Source organism: Ostrea edulis, chromosome 7, assembly GCF_947568905.1.
Source record: "Ostrea edulis chromosome 7, xbOstEdul1.1, whole genome shotgun sequence".
Taxonomy (NCBI): Eukaryota; Metazoa; Mollusca; class Bivalvia; order Ostreida; family Ostreidae; genus Ostrea; species Ostrea edulis.
Window position 1 is genome coordinate 35,162,986 of NC_079170.1, and position 24,948 is coordinate 35,187,933.

At 35.9% G+C, this 24,948-nt stretch overlaps 1 protein-coding gene and 1 long non-coding RNA gene across 12 annotated transcripts in view; one reads left to right on the forward strand and one right to left on the reverse strand.

Moving 5' to 3' along the window:
• The window catches only part of LOC125655728 (uncharacterized), a 48,404-nt gene extending 38,589 nt beyond the window's left edge, over window positions 1–9,815 (forward strand). The window contains exons 3-9 of one of the 11 annotated variants that reach the window (XR_008796887.1): window positions 2,969–3,027; window positions 3,412–3,786; window positions 5,309–6,410; window positions 7,155–7,241; window positions 7,470–7,620; window positions 7,753–7,968; window positions 8,528–9,815. Coding sequence is in view for 1 of the 11 variants with exons in the window: in XM_056144138.1 (XP_056000113.1) it covers window positions 2,969–3,027; window positions 3,412–3,833 (481 nt within the window). In the remaining 10 variants the exon portion in view is untranslated. Of the gene's footprint in view, window positions 1–879; window positions 1,081–2,968; window positions 3,028–3,411; window positions 6,833–7,154; window positions 7,621–7,752 lie in introns of those variants that run through there. The other 10 variants (XR_008796886.1, XR_008796893.1, XR_008796894.1 and 7 more) reach the window with 10 other exon arrangements.
• Window positions 9,816–14,922: 5,107 nt separating this feature from the next.
• Window positions 14,923–17,436, reverse strand: LOC130048062 (uncharacterized). Its single transcript, XR_008796897.1, has 2 exons — window positions 15,901–17,436; window positions 14,923–15,608 (listed from the first exon to the last, which is right to left on the reverse strand). It is a non-coding gene; the product is annotated as an uncharacterized LOC130048062 (long non-coding RNA).
• Between the last annotated feature and the right edge of the window lie 7,512 nt (window positions 17,437–24,948).

Genomic DNA, 24,948 nt, shown 5'->3' on the forward strand with positions numbered 1-24,948 from the left:
CAAAGCATGATAAAATTTTGTCCACAGATTTGCAAAAATCAAACAAGGTACTTGCAACGTTCAAACTAGATATAAGTAAGACAGATTGTATTCATTGTATCAGACTAGCTTTATTATATTAGGCAAAAATAAAACAATACAAGGATTTCTGAAGTCAAAAGAAATGATTTAGCTGTGTAAATCAGGAAAAATAGAAGATTAAGCAGAGATTTGTCGCTGGGTCCAGCAAGCCCCGAACCCTTGCTCCTTGTAAAAAAGTAGCTGCTCTGAAGGAGAATCAATTCAAGAATTGGACTACTATATTTTTGCAGCATTGCGTACTCTTTTCTTTTACGTTATGACATCACTATTTTTGCTTTTCATGCCTGATCCATTAATCGCTACTTACCAAACAAAAGAATTAGGCTGGACATTTATTATATAATATAAAAACCGCACACGTAAAAAGGTTTCAAAAATGTAAATATAAGCAATGAATTATATTCTTTTGAAAGATGTACATGTAGTCTCATAACTGCAACGGTGGGTGCATGTAAATTGAATAAAGCGCGTTTTTCAATTTGTATGCACTCACCGTTGCAGTTATGAGACTATATATTTCAAAAAATAATAACTCATTGCTCAAGTAACTACAGTATATCCCCAAAATGTTAAACTATGTACTAAGGATGTGGGTATTTGTTAATGGGTCTGTTTGAGGTATTTTTGTGATATTGCCGTAGAATAAAAAGCATCGATCTTTTTGACATTATTTCTCTTATATTGGCATACCTCATTTTAATGCCTTTTCAAAAAAGAGCAGATGAAAATCCATTTGAATGACCATGTGATGAAAAAGCAAAGATAACAGACAGTGATAAATTTCATAATTCATTGTAGAGAATACAAAGCAAGAGTAGGGGAAACACGGTCCTCTTGACATACTAGAAGTGAGATAAGCTGCGTAGAGGAAGCAACAACCCCCCTGTTGACAGGGCACACCCGCCGTGAACCCTATATATTAAGCAAGCGAATGGAAGAATCCGTAGCCAAACTTAGTACAAATAGAACGGCCTAACAATTGGTTCAACCTTTTGAAAGGTAGTACTGTATAACAGGAAATGAAATCGGGAGTTGATTTTCGTTATATTCGCTAAAACAAAATTTCCGGGAATTTAACATTCAATGAATTAATCGTTCATATTGATAAGAAATGAATTGAAGGATATTAAGATTTGTTTTTCCACGAATTAGACCGATCGCGATTTGTTACTAAATGAAAAAAAAATGCGATTTTTTTCGACCGTGGTCTACCAAGGTGTTAATTGTTATATCCCATGGCACTCAAAGAAATACACAGAGACAGAGATGATCCAGACAGAACATGGTAGAAATCTACCTGTCCCTGCTTTTTTATAGTTTTAATATACACAGGACCTGTCTCAGGTACCTCTTCAGAGTTTCTGTGGTCACAGTGTTTGAATAATGGTTGTATTCCTAAGGGTAGCTGACACATATTCTACATCCAACCCTCTCTCTCTCTCTCTCTCTCTCTCTCTCTCTCTCTCTCTCTCTCTTACTCTCAGTCATTGACTCAATGAATAATTGCTGTTGTAAATATAGAGGTGTCATAAATTGATGACATAAATTATTTCAATAAGTTGCAAGTTTTAGAAATTATTGTGCAAATTATTGTTTGATTTCTGATTGTGTAATTTATAATACATGCATATAAAGGGGGGGAAATTACAATTATATGGAAATTGCATTGTTCAGGGGTCTTTTTAAAAACAATTGAGTTAGAAGAAAATAGCAGTTGTGGACAGGTCAATGCTATCAAAACTCAGGTATACTGGGCTTCCTCAAGATCTAAAAAATGCCTGTACTAATTAACTGTTATTGCTATCAAAACATCTCTCTGGGGTAGCTGCAGACCATAGTGTCTGCAGATGTCACTCCACCTGAGATCTATTGTTAAATGTTTGATTGACAGGCAACTTATAATTTGGGGGTGTTGACTTAAAATTGGGTCTTTAAGTTGTTATACAGTACTTTGTGAATTAGATCGTTATAACGACTATATAATTTGCGAAATGCTGAGTTTCAGTGACACCGTTGAAAATCCTTCAGCATCAAATTATTTGTCAGTGGCACGCCTCTATTAAAAGCTGTTCATACTCAGAATGATCCCTTGCGTATGGAAGGCGTTGAGCGGCATAAAGACCCTAAACAAGTGATATACACGCAATACAGACAAGATGCAAGCATTATTGAAAAAATCCAATTTATCGTACACATTGGACTTTCTTGTTACTGTAAACCACTATTTTGTCGCTATCGTTCATTCTATCAATATTTTTTGTGTCAAATGAAGGAAGTTTATCCCGACAAAAATATTTATGCAAGACGAATGATTAATACAATGGATGCTTTATTCTGAAATAGTACTCAAAGTATACTTTTTAAAATGTCCTTGGTTAATTATACATAATCCTATAACTACCCGTTTTCGTATTTGCAGTTGTTATTTTATAGAGTGCTGTGGACATTATTTTTATCTGTTTCTTCGTCATAGGTGATTCCCGTGGGGATCCGGGTTAAAATAGGTCCTCAGTACCCCTTGCTTGTCGTAAGAGGCGACTACATTGGGTAATCCTTCGGATGAGGCCGCAAAAACTGAAGTCCTGTGTCACCGCAGGTGTGGCGCGATAAAGATCCCTCTTTGTTCAATGACCACACGCATTGAGCATATACCTAAATTTCGCAGCCCTTCACCGACAAGGGTGACGTCTCCATATGAGTGAAATATTCTTGAGAGGGACGTTAAACTATATACATACAATCAATCAATTGTCATAGGTGAATACATTCGGAAACAAATTGAATATAGGCAAGATTTCATTGAAACTGCTAATAGTACACACAACTAACTGTTTGTATTGTCTTTTTAAAGTTATATCTAATCCATGTTTTATTTTCTAAACGTCAGGGATATAGGAAATGTCATCAAGATTGTGAAAGACGTGTTGGACAATAGCAGGATTCAAGGTATGTTGCACAGTTTTGCTTGTTTATTCGTTTACGACCCATTTCAAAATTTCTAACTGACATAAAGACTTCATTAGCTTTAAACCAAGTACCACAAAGTTTTACCTGTGCGTGGCCCTTAAAACCCTAACTGTGGGAGTTCTTTATCGTGCAAACGCCTGCGGTGACTCGACAACTTTACGATTGAGAAGCTAACACTATAACTACTAGGCTATCGCTACTGCCTAGTAAAATACTGAAAGGATTATAATGTGATTGATTGGAAAGCTTTTCTGTAGTCTTTATGATTATTTACTAATTTGCCAAATAGAAATTAGTTTATTTTAAATAAAGCCTACTAGTTTTGAATTCGTTACTTATGAAAACATACTCTCTTTTATATAGATAGTATTGTGAGGACGATTGATGACTGTAACAGTAACCCTGCCTGCTATATCGAATTAAAAGTTTCTAATGAGAGGTACATAGAACTATGTGTTACTCCAAGTAAGACACAAGGATATAAAACATGCGTTAAAAGGAAGTGCAGCTGTGTGAAGTCAGAGGGTAATGATGAACTCGGTATTCCAAATATAGACTTGAAATGCAGTGACGAAATATATAACTATACATCGTGTGAAGAGAATAATGACCTAGAAAATAACACAAGTAAACATCATCAAGGTCTCTCCACCTCCTCATATATGTCAAATTCAAATGATGCTAGAAATGAGCCAAATCCCTTAACAACAGAAGAATCGAAGAAAGGATTCCTAGATGGTAAGAGTGAATGCACACACTTATATATACAATATAATTCAAATTAATTTTTTTTAAATAATTTCATTTGCTAATCATTTACATGACACGAAACTAAGCTACAGGGCCTTGTCGATATCGTATGGATAAATCATCGACAAGTAGGAATCTAGATCAACTGTGAGAGGTAAAAATGTACAAAGTTAAAATATGTAGTAATTATATTTTTGAATTCAAATGGTTATATTTTTCGTAAAACATGTAAAAACTAGATAAAATCGAATTATGAAGGAACAAAAATAAATTACATCATATCATGATATCGTTAATATCGGTTGTTTGACGAACAAGGTATCAATAAACATCGCAAGGAGTATGTCGCTTAATACGCCCGAACATCCAAACGGAAAAGCATGCAGCAAGAAAATTCTGCTTTGACCTGGGAAGTTCCAACTCCACCCGATTACGAGAAGTGTCGGATCAAGGGTCAAATACAAAAAATTATACAAAGCACTAAAATAACCAACGACATGAACAACCAGATCATCATTATATATATATATATGTAAAAAGACTCCAAAGTGCGATGGGACTCCAAAGTGCGATGGGACTCCAAAATGCGATGGTCACGCCAAACCTCGATGATCTGCGCCAAACCCCGATGGTCTGACACGCCAAAGTGCGATGGTCTGACACGCCAAAGTGCGATGGTGTGACACGCCGAAATCCATTGGTTTGTAAACGACACAGTGTTTTGGTACAGACTGTACCAACCGTGTGTTGTTTCACTAAAATATCAGTGCAAAATTCATGCATAAAAAAATAAGAAGTTCAACTTATTTCATTACCATCTAGTTGTCGTGTTATTAAACAAAATTTTCCAACGCGAAATCGTTTAGAATGCTTTGCATTATAACGTATCCCTAGGATTTTGTTATGTGTACGTCACAAGTAATAAATGATCATGAATTAAAGAATGTTTGGGCGAAGGAGATAGTTCGACAACATATGTACTTTGCCGTTCTCACTATCCTCAACAGTGTAAGCCTTGCCGTTGCTGTCGTCCGTGTTGCATTTATTCGGCTTCATTTTGAAAGACGTTAAGAATGACGTCACAGTTACGTGACGTCACAAACGTTACTGAACTCCGCACCATCGGACTTTGGCGTGGCCATCGCACTTTGGCGTCCGTAACGTTAACAAACCGTCGCACTTTGGCGCAGACCATCGCACTTTGGCGTGATCATCGCACTTTGGCGCGACCATCGCACTTTAGAGTCTTACACACACACACAACACACACACACACACACACACACACACACACACATATATATATATATATATATATATATATATATATATATATATATATATATATATAGTTTTTGTAGTAAATGTACAGAAGTTCTGTAGAGTCCAATTCAATCAACACACCATGTGTTACACAGGGCTATATTCAAATGTGTCTGATATAAAAGGAATAGTTATATTGGTCGGTTTCTTGCATTGATTTATTGAAATATGTTTTTCTTTTTCTCAGAATTTTTTTGGTGACACCTGGAGGTAATATGGGACGCATTGCTATCACTGTGTCTGTCTGTTTGTCTTACTGGAGTAACGTCGCACACCCAGCTTCTTGGAATAAAGATTTCTTTCTCATACATTTTATTATACCTTATTACACATCTCTTACTATCATAGAAGCCAATTGTATTGCTTTGTCAGGAATAGTTCAATGAAAGGTGATGATAGCGAACATATCTATGCTAAATTCCGACTTTCAAATGCAGCATAAAAGAATGTATGTTCTTAAAACAAAAATACCCCAGAAATGCCTATACTAATGAAATACTTCCTTGATGTATGTTCTATTAATGCCATATGGTTTTTTTTTTTACGCACCCTAGAGTCAGAACCCCGGGGAAGATATAAATGTTTAATTGTTAACACACGGAATGTTGAACGATGATGGACAAAGACAAATAGTACTAGGTCACCCGAGAAATATGCGCATGAATACAGTATGAAGAGCATGTAGCCCTCAAACGAAAATTTTGTTATAGTTTTGGAACATTTAAAGCATTTAGTGAGACAATTTACTTACCATTAATCGAAACCATTTGATCAAATTGTATATATATGACAGTCGATGCTTACTCCTCCTATGCACTTGATCCCACCTCTTGTGTGCCCAGGGGTTCGTGTTTGCCCAACTATCTACTTTGAATTGCTTATAGGAGTTATGAGATTGATCACTGTTCGTTATCTTCACCTTTCATATTAAAGAGTTGCGGGATGTACTCAGCGGCTGGTAAAACCCATACATAACATCATATACCAGGAAATTATCATGACATTTGAATGGTGTTTGTCTACAAACAATTACTTGTTTCAAGATAAGAGTTATTAATGATTTGATCAAATTTACTTGGACAATCTCTTGCAAGGAAAAACAGTCGTTAATCATCATCTTAAAGTGTAAAAGAAATAGAGAATAGTATGTAAGTTAATCCACTGACATTCGCATTACGTAGGAGGCGATCTTGTTTTACCCAGTTTACAGAAATTCAACATGGCGGATAAACACAAAGCTGGTTAAATGGTACCTCCACAAAGGGAACAAAGGCTGAATTGATTGATAGGTGAGACATATCACTTCATCGATAAAGTAAAATTCTCATGAGAATTAATGACAAAGAAATATCGATTGATAATAGATGAATCCATGCTTGTTCCGAACACTTATACAAGCACCAGTTTGAATCTCTTTTGTTCAAATATACCGATTCTGCTTTCAGTTTCTGTCCACAAAATTTGGATTATTTGTTTACTTTCGAGTTATCGACTTGTATCTAGATTCTCGGTAATAAAAACAATAAAGTGAACACAATTCGTAGGCCTACATATATACCCATGGATGTACATGTGTACGGTGCACCTGTAGACACATGCTTCATATTCTCGTATCAGGGCTATAATTAGCTTACGCAAATGCACCGATAAATACTAACATGTGGAGAGCGTGTACATAGATGCAGTGTACGTACCACCACAACCCCCTCCCTTCAACCCAATGGAAAAACTAAAATATAGAACCAATAATTTATCCAAAAATATGATCCCTTGATCACCTTCATAAGTCGTTCTGCATAGTCAGTTTCTACTATTTATAAGCTTTAGAGATGACCACTTTTGAGATACTAATATACATGTATGTACCGGGTACATATTTATTAGTATCTCACAAGTGGTCATCTCTAAAGTTTACCGAAAGTAAAAACAGACTATCTAAAGAGATTTATGAAGATGGGAAATCACATATTTTGGATGAGTTATTGTTTCTATATTCAGATAGGTTTCATATAAATTTGACCTCTATGTTTTAGAGTCGGAGCTGACGATCCAATCAAGAACTTAAAGAATAAGTCCACTATCATACCTCATCATCTATGGTCGTCTCATGGGCTTCAGCAGTTAAGCAAAACGCACAGAGTACTCATGTGCAGAATTTTGAAAATACAACAAATATACTAAATCATGATTGAAATTTATAATTATCTTTGAAAGCTAATTCTAGCTAATTCTATGTTTTTCCCGATTTGAATAACTGTCTCCATCATCTTGGTGTCTGGTTAGGGATTTTATACATATTTGATGTTGGTCATCCTCAGGGAGCAAGTGACAGGTTCTTTTGTTTACAGACTTGCTAGGGACAATGATATATGCAATGTCATTAGGGCTCTCACCAAAGGCAAGAAGATGATGGAAACAATAAGATTGCTCGTAGATTCATTCAGAATAAAGATTTTATATTTATTCCCTGGAATTATTGAGACTGCCATGAAAAACAAGGTATGAATATCCGAATCATAATTTGTTGAAATGAAATGAATTTTTCTTATCTCTGATGTCTTTTTTAAAAATATTGTTAATGCTACACCTTACATGTCATGTTAATGCATATTGCTTTTTTTTTTTTTAAAGAGACCAAATGTTGAATGTGGATTTGCACATGTCACCTGTACATTTAAAACAGGTTAAATGGAATTAGATGCAATGTAACAACAATATGCTAATACCTAGAAATGTCGGATCCACAACGTCCATACAAAGTCAAATACAAAAACTTTATACACTAAAATGACACGAACAACCAGATTGTTAAATTTTCGGGATCCCTTCTTCAGGACAAATGAACAGGTGTACATAATATGGCTAATAATAACAGAAAATGACAAAACAACAAACAAAATACATCTAGCATTACAACTACAGTAAATCTATAAACGTATTTACACATGTGTTGCAAACATACATAGATGATACATTTTATGGAAAACCCCAGCTCTAAAAATCAAGTTTTACAAACAGATTTAGAAGAACTAGAGAACAGAATTTATCCCCATCATGAAGAAATGGCCTCTGATATTCAAACTGAGAAAGCCAAGTTAGAAACAAATTGCGGTAATCTGACAACAGCTGCCGACCAACATGGCGAAATCTGGCACCGGGAGATCATCGCTATTGTCAACCAATGGAAATCTGATATTGCGGAGATGAAAAAATCATATGGCTGCCTTAAATAAAAACACAGATAAAATCATGCACAGTATTACTAAACTAAAACAAATCACTTTAAATCTGAAGGCAATATCAGAATCTAATGATATCTTTAATATCTGTCTACAAATCTAGGAATAACGAGTTCAGAATATTGCCTCCAAAACTCCGAGTTACATTACCAAATTTCTCTCTTCAGAAAATAAACACCAACCAGCTGCGTGAAAGGTTTGGTTATCTGCTATCATTATCCATTAACACAGAAGAATATCACGGCACAATTAATACACTAGAAGCTTTATCGTCTCCTTCGGTCAAACCGCTGAACTACAACTCACAGGCACCATATATAAAAAAAAAAATTGGTATGACAATTGTATACGATTATACAGTGTTAGCTGTATCAGTGATGATCTGTTGAGAACAAAATAAGGAAGCTCCTTAACCACAAACTACAGCACACATACATACCGAGTCAGGTAGCACTCCAAGGAATATAGCAATGACAAGGAACGGAGATCTTGTTGATACTGACGATAAAAATAAAACTGTAAACCTACTGAAGAATAAACAGATACAGACCGGGATCACACTTCAGGGGTTGATACCTCTCAATGTCTGCAGTACCGCCTCTGATGATCTCCTGATTACCATGATCAGTGATGATAGGAAACAAACTAAAGGTGTGCGTTACTCTGGCTCCAAAGAGATACAAACCATTTAGTTTGATCATCAGGGTCGTCCTCTCTATTCATCTGGTGGTTACACCAAATGCATTAGTGAGAACAGGAACCTGGATGTCTATGTAGCTAACAATAAAGCTGTAGCAAAAGAGTGGTGGTCAATCAGTCAGGAAAACTCCGATTTAGATACGCTGGTCATTCCTTTAATACCAAGAAATCATTTGCTCCACGCGGATATAGATATACTGATCATCCCTCTAATACCACAAAAATCACGTGGCATCACCACAGACAACCAGAATCACATTTTGACAGCAAACCATTACATTGGCTGTATCCACACCCTAGATCAGGACGGACAGTCCCTCCATTACATTCAGATCAGTGATTTACGCTCTCCATGGGGTTTATGTGTGGACATCAAAGGCAACCTCTTTGTGGCTGCGTTTTTCACTGCTGAAGTGAAGAAAATCCAATATCTATAACCACAATATTAATTACACATCTTAACACTTTGTTAATTACACATATCAACACAGTGTTAATCATAGCTCTGTGTGAATTACTGTCTTAATTACGTCTACAAAAATTATTAATTACAACTATAAACACAATGTCAATTACAACCATGTGTTAATTATAGCTGTATGTTAATTACAACAGTGTTGATGATATGCAAATAACATGTGTATTGACACAGTATGTTTGTGGTTGGTTATTTAAACATTATTCTATTTGTGAATTGCATCTTTTAATATCTGTATCATGTTTAAATGTATATACATAGATAAACAATATTTAGAGTACTGTCTTACATTATTACTGAGTACTTAGATTTGTAGTACATCTGATTTTACATTATTACTGAGTACTTAGATTTGTAGTACATCTGATCTTAAATTATTACTGGGTACTTAGATATGTAATACATCTGATCTTAAATTATTACAGAGTACTTAGATTTGTAGTACATCTGATCTTACATTATTACTGAGTACTTTGATTTGTAGTACATCTGATCTTTTGTTTTACAGATTTAAGGTCACGGTCTTACAGATTTAAGGTCACGGTCTTCGGTTTCGTATCAATGACATTTCAATACAGTCCTACAAAGTTATTCCAGAGAAATCCAATCAAACGAAATCCTTGAGACTTGTGTATACTTTTTTGGTTGTTTTGTTTTTACAACCTTTTGAGACTTGTGTATACTTTTTTGGTTGTTTTGTTTTTACAACCTTTTGAGACGTTTTCACTTATATTAAGACGTTATGAGTTGGGTGTGAAGAATCATCCATTGTTATATAAACTATCTAAATGTAGTTTACCTGTTATGTAACATGCATTCTCATGAATCGTTGATTGGTCCTGTCTATACACCGTTCTGTTTACATTATAGCCATAACAAACATGGCATCCGGTCTTTAAGATTTGCTTGAATTTATCCGGATATTTATCAGTATTATGATTTTAATAGATATCCAACTCTTTAGATAAATAACCATTTGAAAATATATTTACTACCTAAACAATTCTCGTTTCCTCTTCAACTGCCTCGAAGTGTGCATTTGATCAAGGTAAATTACGACAGGATTGCGATTTTATTAGCATCTTTCAATTGCTATTTTAATCCCTCTTCCATCGTCACCCGGGATGAAACTAAGAAGAATTGTCAGTTAGTAGGTAAATGTTTAATCCATATAAAAATTGTTCCGGGCACCGAGGGAATAGGTGTTCAAATTCACCATTTCAGCTATACGAATACCATGATTTACTCTTTTAGAAATTAGACAGGAAAATATCTGCAATGCAAAATAATTTCCCCCCATAAAAGCCGGGCAGAATTTGGCCAAAACCGTGCCTACTTCTTTAGATGTATGCTTAACGTTCGGGGCCGTAGCAGTTAGGGTTCTTTTATCAAGCCAATGTATTCTCCGACACGGGATCTTCGTTGTTAAGGTATTGTCAAGGAGACTCGCTCACTTTTACATGCTGAACATTTGATGGATGTACAATTACCATCTTTACGTTTTAGTTTTATATATGGAACGAACGCCACTCGAACTCACGACATCCCGATTACAAAGCGAACATTGGAGCCACTTTGCTATAGTCACTGCTATTATGGTGACAATTAAGTTCTGTATTGAATGATGCACCAAATTACTCTATGATGACAATGAATGTTGTAATGAATGCTACACTTAAATTGTATGAATTACCAAATTAGTATGACGTGTTTTATACCGATGTTTAGGCCGTGATTTTGACTATAGGTAACTCCGTTTATCTGATCAATATATGGGACTCATGGCAAGTGTAGCCGGTCAACAGGGAATATTTATTTCTCCCGGGCACCTCATCCCACACCTAGTGTATCCAGGGGTCCCTGTTTGCCCAACTCTCTAGTTTGTATTGCTTATAGGAGCAATGTTCCTTATCTTCACCTTTCATTTTGGAAATTTTCTTTTATATTTCTGACTGATGATATAATTGAAAACTAAAGCTGTACTACAATACAAATGAAACAAATGGTCCTATTGTTGTACATTGAGACAAACCATCACTTATCTGGCCCACACTGCTCATCATTGGATTTGATTGAACGGTCGGATCAAGAATAAGTTCGAAGTCCAGCAGAAAGACCGCAGTGTGGGTCCTGGAATGTAGGAAAATCATTGGACAAAACCTCTAGGTACTGCATTCCCATACGAATGCAATGATAACGTATACAATGTAGGAAATTTGACTAGTCCACAAGGAAATAATGTGAATGTGGTGGTGTATTTTCCAAATACACAAAGACGTAGACAGCCATGGACATCGTTCATATAAAAGACCAAGTATATACGATGTCTAGCTTGATTCAATTTTACCTTACGTCAACAGACAATTAGGTTCACATCTTATTCGCACAATGTTTTACTCTACGCCATTGAGAGTTTTGAATACGTTATTTGACGAAGCCAACGCTAGTACAGTATCATTACTTGTGATGTTGATATAGTTACAATGATGACCTGAAATTGCTTATTCTTAAAGGTCTTAAAATCATAAAAAAAATCGGTCTTTCAATTGGCGACAGAACTCCATCTCTGTCGTAACTTCCGTCAAAGATTATGCAAGACGATTGGCTAAATATGAAAAAGGAGAACTTCATGCATTGCCAGGATAGATTAAAAGTATAAGAGGACTGTCAAAATCTCGTATTAGACACATCAAAACAAAAGTACGTACCATCTACCCTTATGAGTTTAGTAATCCAGAAATTATCAAAGAATTAGTAGATAGGTTACATGAGGAACATGATTTGGTTCCAGCTGACAAAGCTTGTAACAACATTGTCTTTCTAAGGCTCCTTATCATAACTGTATTTAAATCGAACTTCGCATTAATTCCATATTTGTTAATCGTACTTATATTCTAACTGCCCTTTCAAAAAAAAAAAGATTCTTCACAATTTTCTTTCACTTTTAAACATATTTAATATCCCAGTCAATGGCATGGATAAACATGAGTCACCGTATCTATACTGAATTCCTAATCTTCACAAAAACCCTCATGAAGAAAGAGACATTGTTGGGTCGAGTAAATGTTCTACCAAACCCCTATCTTTGTTCCTCAAGAAAATATAAGGTGAAGATAACGAACAGTGATCAATCTCATAACTCCTACAAGCAATACAAAATAGATAGTTGGGCAAACACGGACCCCTGGACACACCAGAGCTATGCAAGAGCTTGTTCTGGGTATAGTCAGTTTTTAAATCGAGGTAAGCTACTGACAAACAAGATGATGATACAGGGATTTCAACAGTCTCGATTGAAGTCAACATTTCGCAAATTCTATGGTCGTTATAACTATTTAGTTCGTCAATACAACCTTGCATTGGGTCAAATGCTGTCTGACGTGTTTCATACCGATTGTTAAGCCGTTCTTGGCACACTGATTTTGACTGCGGATAACTCCGTTTACCTGATCAGGATATGGGGCTCACGGCGGGTGTGACCGGTCAACAGGGGATGCTTACTCCTCCTAGGCACCTGATCCCACCTCTGGTGTGTCCAGGTGTCCGTGTTTGCCCAACTATCTATTTTGTATTGCTTGTAGGAGTTATGAGATTGATCACTGTTCGTTATCTTCACCATGCACTTAGCTACTGGGCTGTAGAGACCCTCGGGGACTAACAGTCCACCAGCAGAGGCTTCGACCCAGGGGTCATAATGTAAAACTTATAAGGTACCAATTTTGATGCACCAGATGCGCATTTCGACAAATAATGTCTCTTCAGTGATGCTCAACCGAAATCTTTGAAATCCGAAATAGCTATGAAGTTTTAGAGCTAAATATAGCCAAAAACAGCGTGCCAAAAAAGTAGAGCCAAATTCGTCCAAGGATAAGAGCTATGCATGAGGGAGATAATCCTTAATTTTGAAATGAATTTCTAAATTTTATAACAGCAACTAAATATACATCCGTATCAAAAAATATGACTTTTCAACACTGTACACGACCATTCATCATCATGAATTAAAGACTAGATGTTTTGACATAATAGACAATTGCTTCTATAACAAAAACGGAAAAAGAAATATTCATATCGAGTGATAAGTCATCCAAAAAGTACATTGTTAAACATCACTCTGATTCCATACACAAATACTCTGAGGTCAACATTTAAATAAAATATGCTGCATGGAGTTCGTTTTGACAATATCTTCGTGGTCTTTAGTGATCAGATCTTCCAAAATTCTGTTGGAATTCCCATGGTCATGAATTATGGTCCTTTGTTAGCTGACCAATTTTTATATTCGTCTGAGGCAGAGTTTATTCAACATCCTCTAGACGAGAAGAAAAATATATTCCTGTTGCCTTCAACTTGACATTTAAATATAACGACGGTGTTTTATATATTAACAATAATGAATTTCATTCAGATGTTGATTAGATATATCCCTGTGAACTCGAAATAAAAAACACCACAGAGTCCTCCACATCTGCTTCGTACCTTATATTACATATTTCGTAGAACATAGATGCTAACGACAAACTAACAACTCAACTTTATGACAAACGGGATGGTTTCAGCTTCTCCATCGTCTACACCCCATATGTATGTAGCAATATTCCATTATCACCTGCATATGGTGTTTATATCTCTCAACTGATTCGATAGGGAAGACCTTGTTCTGCGTATGATAAGTTTTTAAATCGAGACAGGCTACTGACAAACAAGTTGATATTACAGGGGTTTCAACAGTCTCGTTTAAAGTCAGCATTTCGCAAATTATATGGTCGTTATAATGATCTAATTTGCCAATACAATCTATCTACTAGTATCTTTGCCAATTCAATCTTTGCGTCAATTGCTGTCTGACATGTTTCATACCGATTGTTAAACCGTTCTTAGTACACTGATTTTAACTATGGATTACTGCGTTTACCTTGATCAACACATAGGGCTCACGGCGGGTATAACCGGTTGGCAGGGGATGCTTACTCTCCCTAGGCACCTGATACTGCCGCTGGTATATCCAGAGGTCCGTGTTTTCCCAACTTTCTATTTTGTATTCCTTAACCCTTTCTCTACCGGCACATTTTAGAGGTTTTTAGAGACTAAATGACAGTATTTTAAAATCTATTTAAATCTGCATGGATCACGATTTGGGGTAGGCATATGACATGTAATTTTGTTAGGAATTGGACAGGGAACAATTTCTTATAAAATTTGTCAATGTATCCCATGACCTCATATAGGTCTACGGGGTCAAAGGTCATATAAGTGCACATTTTTGCAATCTTTTTTCTCTGAAATATATATATTACGACCCCTCTCACTAGATTAGAGTCAAAAATAGGAAATTCTAAATGTATGAGCTAATGTGCCTTTTAATATACTATAAAAAGAACAAAATCAAACTAATCAATTTTATTGACAAACAAATATTTTTGGTTGCTAAGTAACAACACTCATAGTACAATTTTGACCATAATTTGCCTTTCTGCATCCATTCAACACAATTTAAACGTAATTACAATCCATGATGATTAGTAAATGTCACATTATTTTAAAAATATAATCTTTAAATAGATCTTAATCATTTTAAAAGGTTTTTAACAAAAAATGTAATGAAGAGAATTAAGGTCAAAGATCATCAAATGGAAACTTCGTACTTTATATACTTGTCCATCATTTTCTAATAATATGACGTTTTGCCATTATGTTCCATTAAATAGAATAAGTATTGCAACATTAAAACAAAAATCTTTCAATTATTGTTAATCTAAAATAATCTATTTTTTATTCAGTTATATTTGGTTGCTAAGCAAAAACACCTTATCAAATGTTATCAAAAAGTACTAACCATTTTTCCTCTCCAAGTTCAACATAAGCGAATGTTCAAGTACTTACTTTCAATCACTAGATTTAAATGTACTTGCATCATATTTAACAAAAATGTTCTTATATTCAACCTCTTGAAACCTATTTCTAGACATAATTCTTGATAACGAGTTGTTCCGACAGGGGCATGCGTTGACCAATATCTGTCTATCGACTGGAACTTCACAGCAGGCGTGTATAAGATAATGCACAAAAATCTGGAAAAAAAAGTATTTCTTAATACTTAGTCCTAAATACTAATGTATTGTCAAAGCTTTTGAATACTCAAATTGGCTCTGTAAATGTTTTCGATAATCAAGGCCCTCTGAAAAGTATGCATTTAATTACTTATGAAATTTTATCAGAGGTAATTGTAGTACACATTTAATAAATGAGTTACATTCACAGCCAGATTAATTTTGGTAAAGGTAATCTTTTTACTATGCATTTTATTATTCTTTTGAAACTGGAAATCACTGCCACAATATCGGTTTTTAAAACTAGTAATACCTGTACAGTTCCTCTTCAGTGAGAGGCTGAAAACTTCCTTGGGAAGTATATGGCAACCCTTCCCCCTAGATATGACCATCTCAGCATAATGGTTGGTGGCAACACAGATGGAGAAAACCAAATCTTCTGTCAAAGACAGCTTCATAAAATCTGCAGTTCTCCGAATAATAGGGTTCCATATCTGAAAGAAAATTGCAAATAAAATCAGTATTGGCCACCATACCTTAAAACGTGTCATACCTTATAATTAGAAACTAATTAGAAATTGTTTTGTCTCATTTTGTATGTATACGATCCCTAGTTATGCAGCAAAAAAAAAAAAAAAAAAAAACCCACCAAAAAAGGAACAGTAAAATGGTACACACATATCAGTGTACCATAATGCCATGATTCCAATTGTGAATGTATTATCTGGATTTATTTGAATGTTAATCAAATTTACACTGATTTAACCCTATATTCAACCTCAAAGAGTCATACCAACTGAAAGCCAGGTTGTCACCCCGAATGAAATGCCACAGTTCTGGGATCAGGTGTTCCTGTGTCCTCCACATCAGCATCCTTCCAATGCATGTCTGGATTTGTCAGTAGACTGTCGCTAGCGGATGATACCTGGGAACTTCCCACTAAATATTGCGATGTCAATACCCTTTTTAAAGAAGAAAAGAAATCACAATTAAGAATTGTTGGTTTATGTTTAAAAAGCAAAATCTAAGTTTCACGGTAGCATGGAACAGTTTCGCACTTAAATTTATTTACTCAAATTTATTTAAAGATATGGTAAGGGATTGCATACATGTGTTAGAAATGAATCGAATATTTTATTATACATTGCGAGAGTAGCAGAGTGGGTAATGAAAAAAAAATGTATCATGTAAGTATCTGCATTATGCCTAGCATATATTATACACGAGGGCAAATACTGAAGAAATTCAGGTTAAAACCTACAGGGTCCAGCGAAAATACTGAAACTCTGAGGGAAAGTGAATGACCCCAGATATAAAAGTTCAATTGAATTGCTTCTTAATGGTACCCAGTGTCTAAATCCCCTTGCATGGTACTCTGATGGGCTGTGGATTTAGTCGAAATTAGAGAAAATCTAGGCAAGAAGGGGATTGATTGATTGATGTTTTCTGCCAAACTCAACAATTTTTCAGTTATCTGGTGGCACCCAGTTTTTTTTATTGGTGGAAGAGAGAACCCAGATACCTGGGGAGAGACCACCGATCTTTCGAAAGTAAACTGGGAAAACTTTCTCACTTACCGGCGCGAATGGGATTCGAACTCGCGCCGACAGAGATGAGAGGCCGTGTGATTTTGAGCGCAATGCTCTAACCACTCGGCCACGGAGGAGACCGGCAAGAACACAGGGGCTCAGTTGTCAGATATTGAAGTTTTGTATTATTTGTTCCCGAATAATAAATTGAAGTTTTGCATGATTTGTGTCCGAATAATAAATTATATAAATAAAATCCACCACCAAAATCCGCTTTTTTAGAGGTTTTCAAAAAGGTGTATCATGTGTACATTAAAGTACTTGGCACAGTGATTTGACTGTGGATAACTCCGTTTACCTGATCATGATATGGGGCTCACGGCGGGTGTGACCGGTCAACAGGGGATGCTTACTCCTCCTAGGCACCTGATCCCACCTCTGGTGTGTCCAGGGGTCCGTGTTTGCCCAACTATCTATTTTGTATTGCTTGTAGGAGTTATGAGATTGATCACTGTTCGTTATCTTCACCTTGCATTTATATAATTTATTATTCGGACACAAATCATGCAAAACTTCAATTTATTATTCAGGAACAAATAATACAAAACTTCAATATCTGATAACCGAGCCCCTGTGGGCAAGAAGGGAACACATGCCCATCAGCTCATAGCATACAAGTACCAGCATGTATGGATCACATTTAATTTATGGTCATAAGCTACTAAGTGTATATAAAATACATGCATTTGGATAAAAGAGAAATCAATATGATTTTTCATTAGCCTGTCATAATCAGACTTTGATTGATGTTAACCCACCCCCATTTTGGCCCAAACACACATTTTGTTTTTATTTCTGTTACAGAATAAAGAAAATAATTCAAATTATGATAATAAATTCTATCATAAGTGTGTTTTCCTAACAGATTGTGTTTTCTTTTCATAGAAAGATAATTTCTTTTATAAACATGGAAAAAACTTGGAAAATAGCCTTCTCACCAGCGGTCGTGAATGCCCAGTCTGATTAAAACCACCCCATCCCATTATACACTAAATACACCCCCTTCTTACACTCGCGCGTCACGTAAGGAGATAATTCTGGGGAAAAGGGGGGAGGGGTGTTAATCAAACTGCCGGACCCGGACAGGGTGTTATTCACTTGTTTTAGATATCATAAAATATAAATATTTGCTTTCATGAAACGACAAACCATGGCATCAAATTGCGGTTAATTAATCGTGAATTTTTCATAACATGACAAAACCACATTTTTGTTTTCTTTTTAGTCGGCCCACTAACAAACGTCAATGCAACTTTTGCTCTTGAATAAATTATGCAAATTGACCACCATATTGAAAATGAGTTATCGTTCTTTGCCCACGCTTCGATTCGTCTAGCTAACTGCGCAACTAAAAATAGTATAGGTAATTTCCGAATGAAGTATGCGCAGTTATTGCCCTTTGATAACTCTTTTTTAACTCTAACGTGACATGCAAACAGCAAAGAAATCGGTTAATATTTGGAATTTTGGCGATTTTTTTTAAAGTTATGGTAGGTTAAAAAAAGGGATTTACATATTAAAGATGCAAAAATTAAACAAGTTTAGACAATTATGTGCAATTTCTTCAGATTTTGTGACAATTGTTTGAAATTATTTAGGCTTTCTACTTTCGATTTCGCAAAGGTTCATTATGCGTCGTTCTATGGATTTTTGCGTCGATCACCCCAATTGAGATTGGGTGTTCGTTCATGATTGGATGTTTCTGTCTGATTAAAGGTTGTTTTTTTACATTTCAGAAATTGCTAGATCTGAATTATTACTTTGTAACGAAATATATGTATGCATATATCTGATACACAGTGCAGCGACTGCCATGCAATGTGATCATCTTCATCTGCATCAAACGCCCTAGTTCTGTTTACCTCCAAACAAGTATGACCCTCTGCTGGAAAAAAGTCACCATTGATCAATTCTAAGTCCCTTCTTTTCCTACTCGATTTCCCCCTCTCTAAATTTATCGATTAAAAGGGCAACACTTTAAAATTCTCCATAATTTGTACGTACAGTGCAGTTTCGCTACTAGCTACTACTTCAATTAAGACGCGTGCAACGTTCGTACTTGATACGTTTACAATATTGTTTATTTTGATATGCTAATCAAGGTGCGCTTGCGCACTTGCGCTCTTCCGGAAGGAGCATAGTAAGTGTAGAGAACGTTTGTTAGTGCTGCCTATGTGGCTACATCAACTTACATGTACGTATTTATACTGAATGCATGATCGTTTGGGTCATCCTGCAACAGGCGATCCAGGGCATCTTCTTCTGACATCAGGTCGTTTTAAAGATGTAAAATACAAGCGTTGGTTGTGGCAGTCACGGTGAAGCTGTGTTGTTTTCGTTGAAACGGAAACACGTGTGTTCTCCGTGCACACTTTCAGAAAAGCCCGCGAGGCCCGCGATCCGGATCACGGAAAAATAAAAGTATACAGGCTATATATAGGCGAACTTCTTTTTTGTTTTCTTTCTTTGGCAGAGAAAAAAATTATTACTATTCCGAACAAATATAACGTTTATATCTGAATTCGAAGTACTTTATTTATCTTTTTTTAAATTCAATCTGCCGATGTAATATTCTCAATAGGTGTTTTATGAAGTTACATGTAGGTTGTGTAACTGTTATAAACCAATATTGGTTTTATGCTTTAAAAAAAAAAAAAGCAGAGATACCTGGCTGATTATTTCATACATGTATGTATGTTGTTTTAGTGTATCAACAGGTACTGAATTTACTAAAAGAGGACAATACAAATAGTTTTCACCACTTTATTGTGCGACGCGCGTCGATTGCTTTTAGCGACGTCGATTTGTCGCTAATTTTTAAGAAAACCGCGCAGCATGTCCCAATTTCATTTTATCGTAATATAAAAACTACCGAGAATTATAATATGAATAAGGGTCCATCAAAAAGAACAGTTCCTCTACTTCTACAGGATGTATTTACTTTTCCCTATTTCCATATATAAATATAGATAAAACGCCGATCTGTTTAAACATTGCGAAATAAAATCGTAAAACAAAGTATATGTGCAAAAAATTGCTATTTTCTTATAACTTTGCCAGCCATTAAAAATAATTTTTATATGTACTGAAAGCAGGGAATATATGCTTCTCAAATATATAAAAAATATTGCAGTCATAGGGAAAATAAAAAAAAATCATAGCGAGGGGGGAAATGGCCTTGCGACAAAGCGTTGCGTCATATTTAGACGAAGTCATCCTTCATTTTAAATGCTTTTTTTAATTTAATGGCTTTATTTATTCAATTGATTTTTGCATAGTTAAAAAATATAGAAAATTTCCAAAAATATGATATATAAAACATATATATTACGTCCGTAGTTTCAAAGATTTATAGACACTCCTTTTGCGTAGCCCTGTTTTTACGCGCTATCGGTCATATTGACCGATACGGTAGAGAAAGGGTTAATGGAGTTAGGAGATTGATTACTGTTCATTATCTTCGCCTTTTATACATCCAATCGCCTCCTCACAACATACTTCGTTCTTCATGCAGTCCAAAGTTTGACCAATACCTTTCAGATCTATAAAACATATTATATCACCTAAGAAAAAGTTTTTGAAATCTGCATACTGGACACAACAGGCCCATGGACAACACTGCTCAATTGAGTTACCTTGGTCCCACGTTGTCCAGAAAAAGACTTTTAAGAAAGAGTTTTTATCTTCTTTATTACCAATTTTCTACCCTGACCCATGGGTGATGACCTGACGGATCTCTATATATCTTCTCATGTAGCACTTTGAATCCCTATTTTATCCAACCCTAGTCCTAGATGATATGATTTGATCAATTATGAATCTGCAATGTGTTATATCGCGGACATTTGAGTAGAAAATGTAATTCAATCTCTGTTGAACTTGAGATGCAATGTTGACAGACTCTTTCACATCTAGGAAGAATTTCATTTTACCAGTTATTAGTTTTTCTTTCATGTCTGCCCGTTTCTACCCGTAGGTAATGATAACTAATTCTGAATTTAGTGAGAATTACCCGATTATCTCTAGTTTTTAAATCCATGTATGTTTTTTTTTTAAATTGAATAATCTTATGTACTGATAGTATGTACTTCATTTTCCAAATCCGTGCATATAACTGGTACGGATATTTTCCCAAAAGTTTGAGAAATTATTTAGCAATTGCTTTTTTCGGAACAATCTGATTTTATTTTCACTTTATGTTGGGACACTGTAGACGCATATACTAGAATGCCAGTCACTGCTAATGGTATTAGATTTGCAATCATTGAAAGCTGCCTGTAATGTGTTAAAAGTTGAGGGATCTAGTCTATACCAGTACATAAATGTTTGCTTTTCCATCTCAATATATAATGGACATCTACCCAGTTCAGAATAGATTCCTATATTTTTACAAGTTTTAGACAACCCCATAATATACTTTCATATTTAGTATTTTCCACACCACATTCTTTAAATAAAAAATCTGATAAATAATACACTTATCTTTGATCCACTATAAATTGTAGGAAGATATTATATCCCTGCATGGTTTAACTCCACATCTGCTTCGTACTTAGATATTTTATTGAAAATAAATATCAACGGCCAACTAACAGCTCAACTTTATGACAAACGGGATGATTGCAGCTTCTTCATCGTCAATTTCCCACATTTATGTAGCAATATTCCATTATCACCTGCATATGGTGTTTATGTCTCTCAACTGATTCGATATGCAAGAGCTTGGTCTTCATATGATTAGTTTTAAAATCAAGACAGGCTACTGACAAACCAGTGTTAATTTACTCAAAATGAACTCTTGTTCTCGACAGCACCTCAGCAATAATGTTCTAGGTATCTGGTACATAGTTAACTGAAAAACAAAACTCCTGTAATAAAAGACTCTATCTTAACCTTTGACCTTTGTAACCAGTTTAATGGAGGGTGATCAGGTTCAATAACAAACGAGTCCCGTGAGGATCTGAGTTAAAATAGATTCTCAGTGCCTCTTGCTGGTCGTAAGAGCCGACTAAATGGGGTGCCCTTCGGATAAGATCCCAAAACCCGAGTTCCCATGGCATAGTAGGTGTGGCACAATAAACATCTCTCCCTGCTCAAAGGCCGTAAGCGCTGAGAATAGTTCTAAACTTAGCAGCCTTTCACAGGTAATGGTAATGTTTCCTTAAGGGTGAAAAATTCTCAAGCGGGACAAATAAATAGCAACAAACAAACTCCATTAAGAAACGGTTTTCCCTACAAATACAATCAGAAAGTTTTAACTGCCCAAATGATTGTAAAGCATTCTTTCTCAATAACTGCACAATTTTTCTCAGCTGCAGTAAACGTTTTATTCAGAAAGAAAATTGGGGAGCTTGCCATCGTCGAATTCATGTTGTAGATCTGCGCCTACCCCAGTTGCACTTGCATCTGTGCGAAAGACAAAGGCAAGACTGAAATCTGACCTGTATAAAACTGGTTCATTTATCAACTTACCTTTCAGTTCATTAAATGCAGTATCAATATCACTTGATCATTTCATCTTGTTTAGTAAGTTCTTTTTGTCAAATCATTGTGTAGGGCAAGACTAGAAAAGTTAGTAATGAACTTTCTGTAACATCTGAGAGACCCAGAAATGACCTTGCATGCTTTTTGGTGAGTGAAACTTAAAAATACTGAATTGCCTACACCTTAGGCGACATCGGTTTTATCCTACCATCACCTACAATATGTTGAAGGAAACTGACCTCACAAAAGCCCAGCTTACACTTTGTCGGTTTAGCCGACCAATCAACATCTTGCAAAGCTGTAAAAGTTGCACTCAGATGTACAAAGTGATCCTTCAAAGACTCACAGTAAATACCAATATCATCAATGAAAATCTAAGCATAGTTTTCATAACCACCGAGTACTTTACTCACCAATCTCACAATGTTTGCGGGGCATTTACCATCCCAAATGGCATCACATTAGAACTGAAATGGCCAAAAGGTGTAACAAAAGCGCTTTTCTGCTCCGCGTCGTCATCCAGTGGTACCTGTCGATAGCCTTTTGTTAGATCTAACATATCTATTAACTTATATCTACTAATCTTAAAGTTGTTCAAAATATCATCAATTCTTGGCATTGGTCGAGGATCAAACACAATTACCTTATCCCTATAATCCACGCAGAATCTCAGGGTTTGGTAACTCTATGAATATGATGGGCGCTGCGTAGCAACAATACGTTTCCTCTATGGTCCCATTCTCTTTCATCCGTTTTATTTCTGTTATTACCTTGTCCTGGAGCGCATACGGAATGGTATATGGTTTGTTCTGGATAAATCACTCTTTCATCTTATTGATGTGGTAAACGGTTTCTTTGCTCTTTGATATCGTTATCTTATAGACAGCTGGACTAATCCTCTTCACCACTTCGTAAGGACTAGTACTTTCTGACCGTCCGGGTTCTTGCTTTTCCACCATAATAAGCTTCTTGATTCTTTTTACCATCTATTTCCGATTCCTTTACAAAGTATCTGATATGTTGCATTCTCTCATGAGACCCCAAGATGTAACTCAATACTGAAGACAGTTCCTTCAAAGGTTCCTCCCACTCCTTCTTAAAGATTGCGAAGGGTCGTTTAACATGCCTACCGTATAGCAATTCAAAGGGAGATAATACAGTCGTTTCATATAGTACCTGTCTATAGGCAAAAACACAAAAGGTAACCGCACACCTCATTTGTGGGGTTCTCAAGAACCGTATGCCTATTTCCTTTTGGGTCATATTTAATTTTTCTATCGACCCATTTGCCTGTGAAGTGGTCGTTAACTCCCTTACCTTAAGTAATTTGCACAATTCAGCCATCAATGCTGACATGATTGGTACCTTGGTCTGATAGAATCTCGTTAGGAACACCTACCCTATAAAACAACTTTATCAGTTTAAGCAACTGTCTCTGCTTCTTTGTTAAAGCTTCCGGAAAATGTGTGGCATAGTCAATACAAATCTAGATGTAACGGGTTTTCTTCTCTATCAACGGAAGAGGACCAACAAATAGATTGCTACTCTTGAGAAGGGTTCCTCAATGGGTGACATTATGAGAGGAGCATTTGGAGTCCGTCCTTTAGGTGACTTTTCTAACAAATTGAACATGATTTACAAAATCGAAATATGTCAATGTATATACCAGGCCAAAAGAAATGCTGCATAATGTGTTGCCTAGCTTTCTTGTTAATCAGACATCCTGCTAATGAATGGTGAAGATAACGAACAGTGAACAATCTCATAACTCCTTTAATGAATACAAAAGACACTGTATATAGTTGGACAAACACGGACCCCTGGATATACCAGAGGTGGGATCAGGTGCTGAGGGGGATTACGGTAACCATCCCCTGTCGACCGGTCACACCCGCCGTAAGTCCTATTATCTTTTCAAGATAAGGTAAACGAAGTAATCCGTAGTCAAAATCAATGTGCCAAGAACGGCCTAAAAATCGGTTCGAAACAAGTGAGATAGCATTTGACCCAATGGTAGCTTGTATTGGCAAACTATATCATTTTAACGACCACAGAATTTGCGCAATGCTGACTCATCATTATAACTTCCAGAGAATGTTGCGAAATTCTTACTTTCAACGACAACATTGAAACCCCTGTAACATCAATTTGTTTGTCAGTAGCCTGCCTCAATTTAAAAACTGAACAAATTCATATTTACGACATCGTGTGGCATAATCGTCGAGAGAATTCGTAACAGAGATGAAGTTCCGTCGCCCATTCAAAAGCCGAAGTTCTGTGAATTTAGG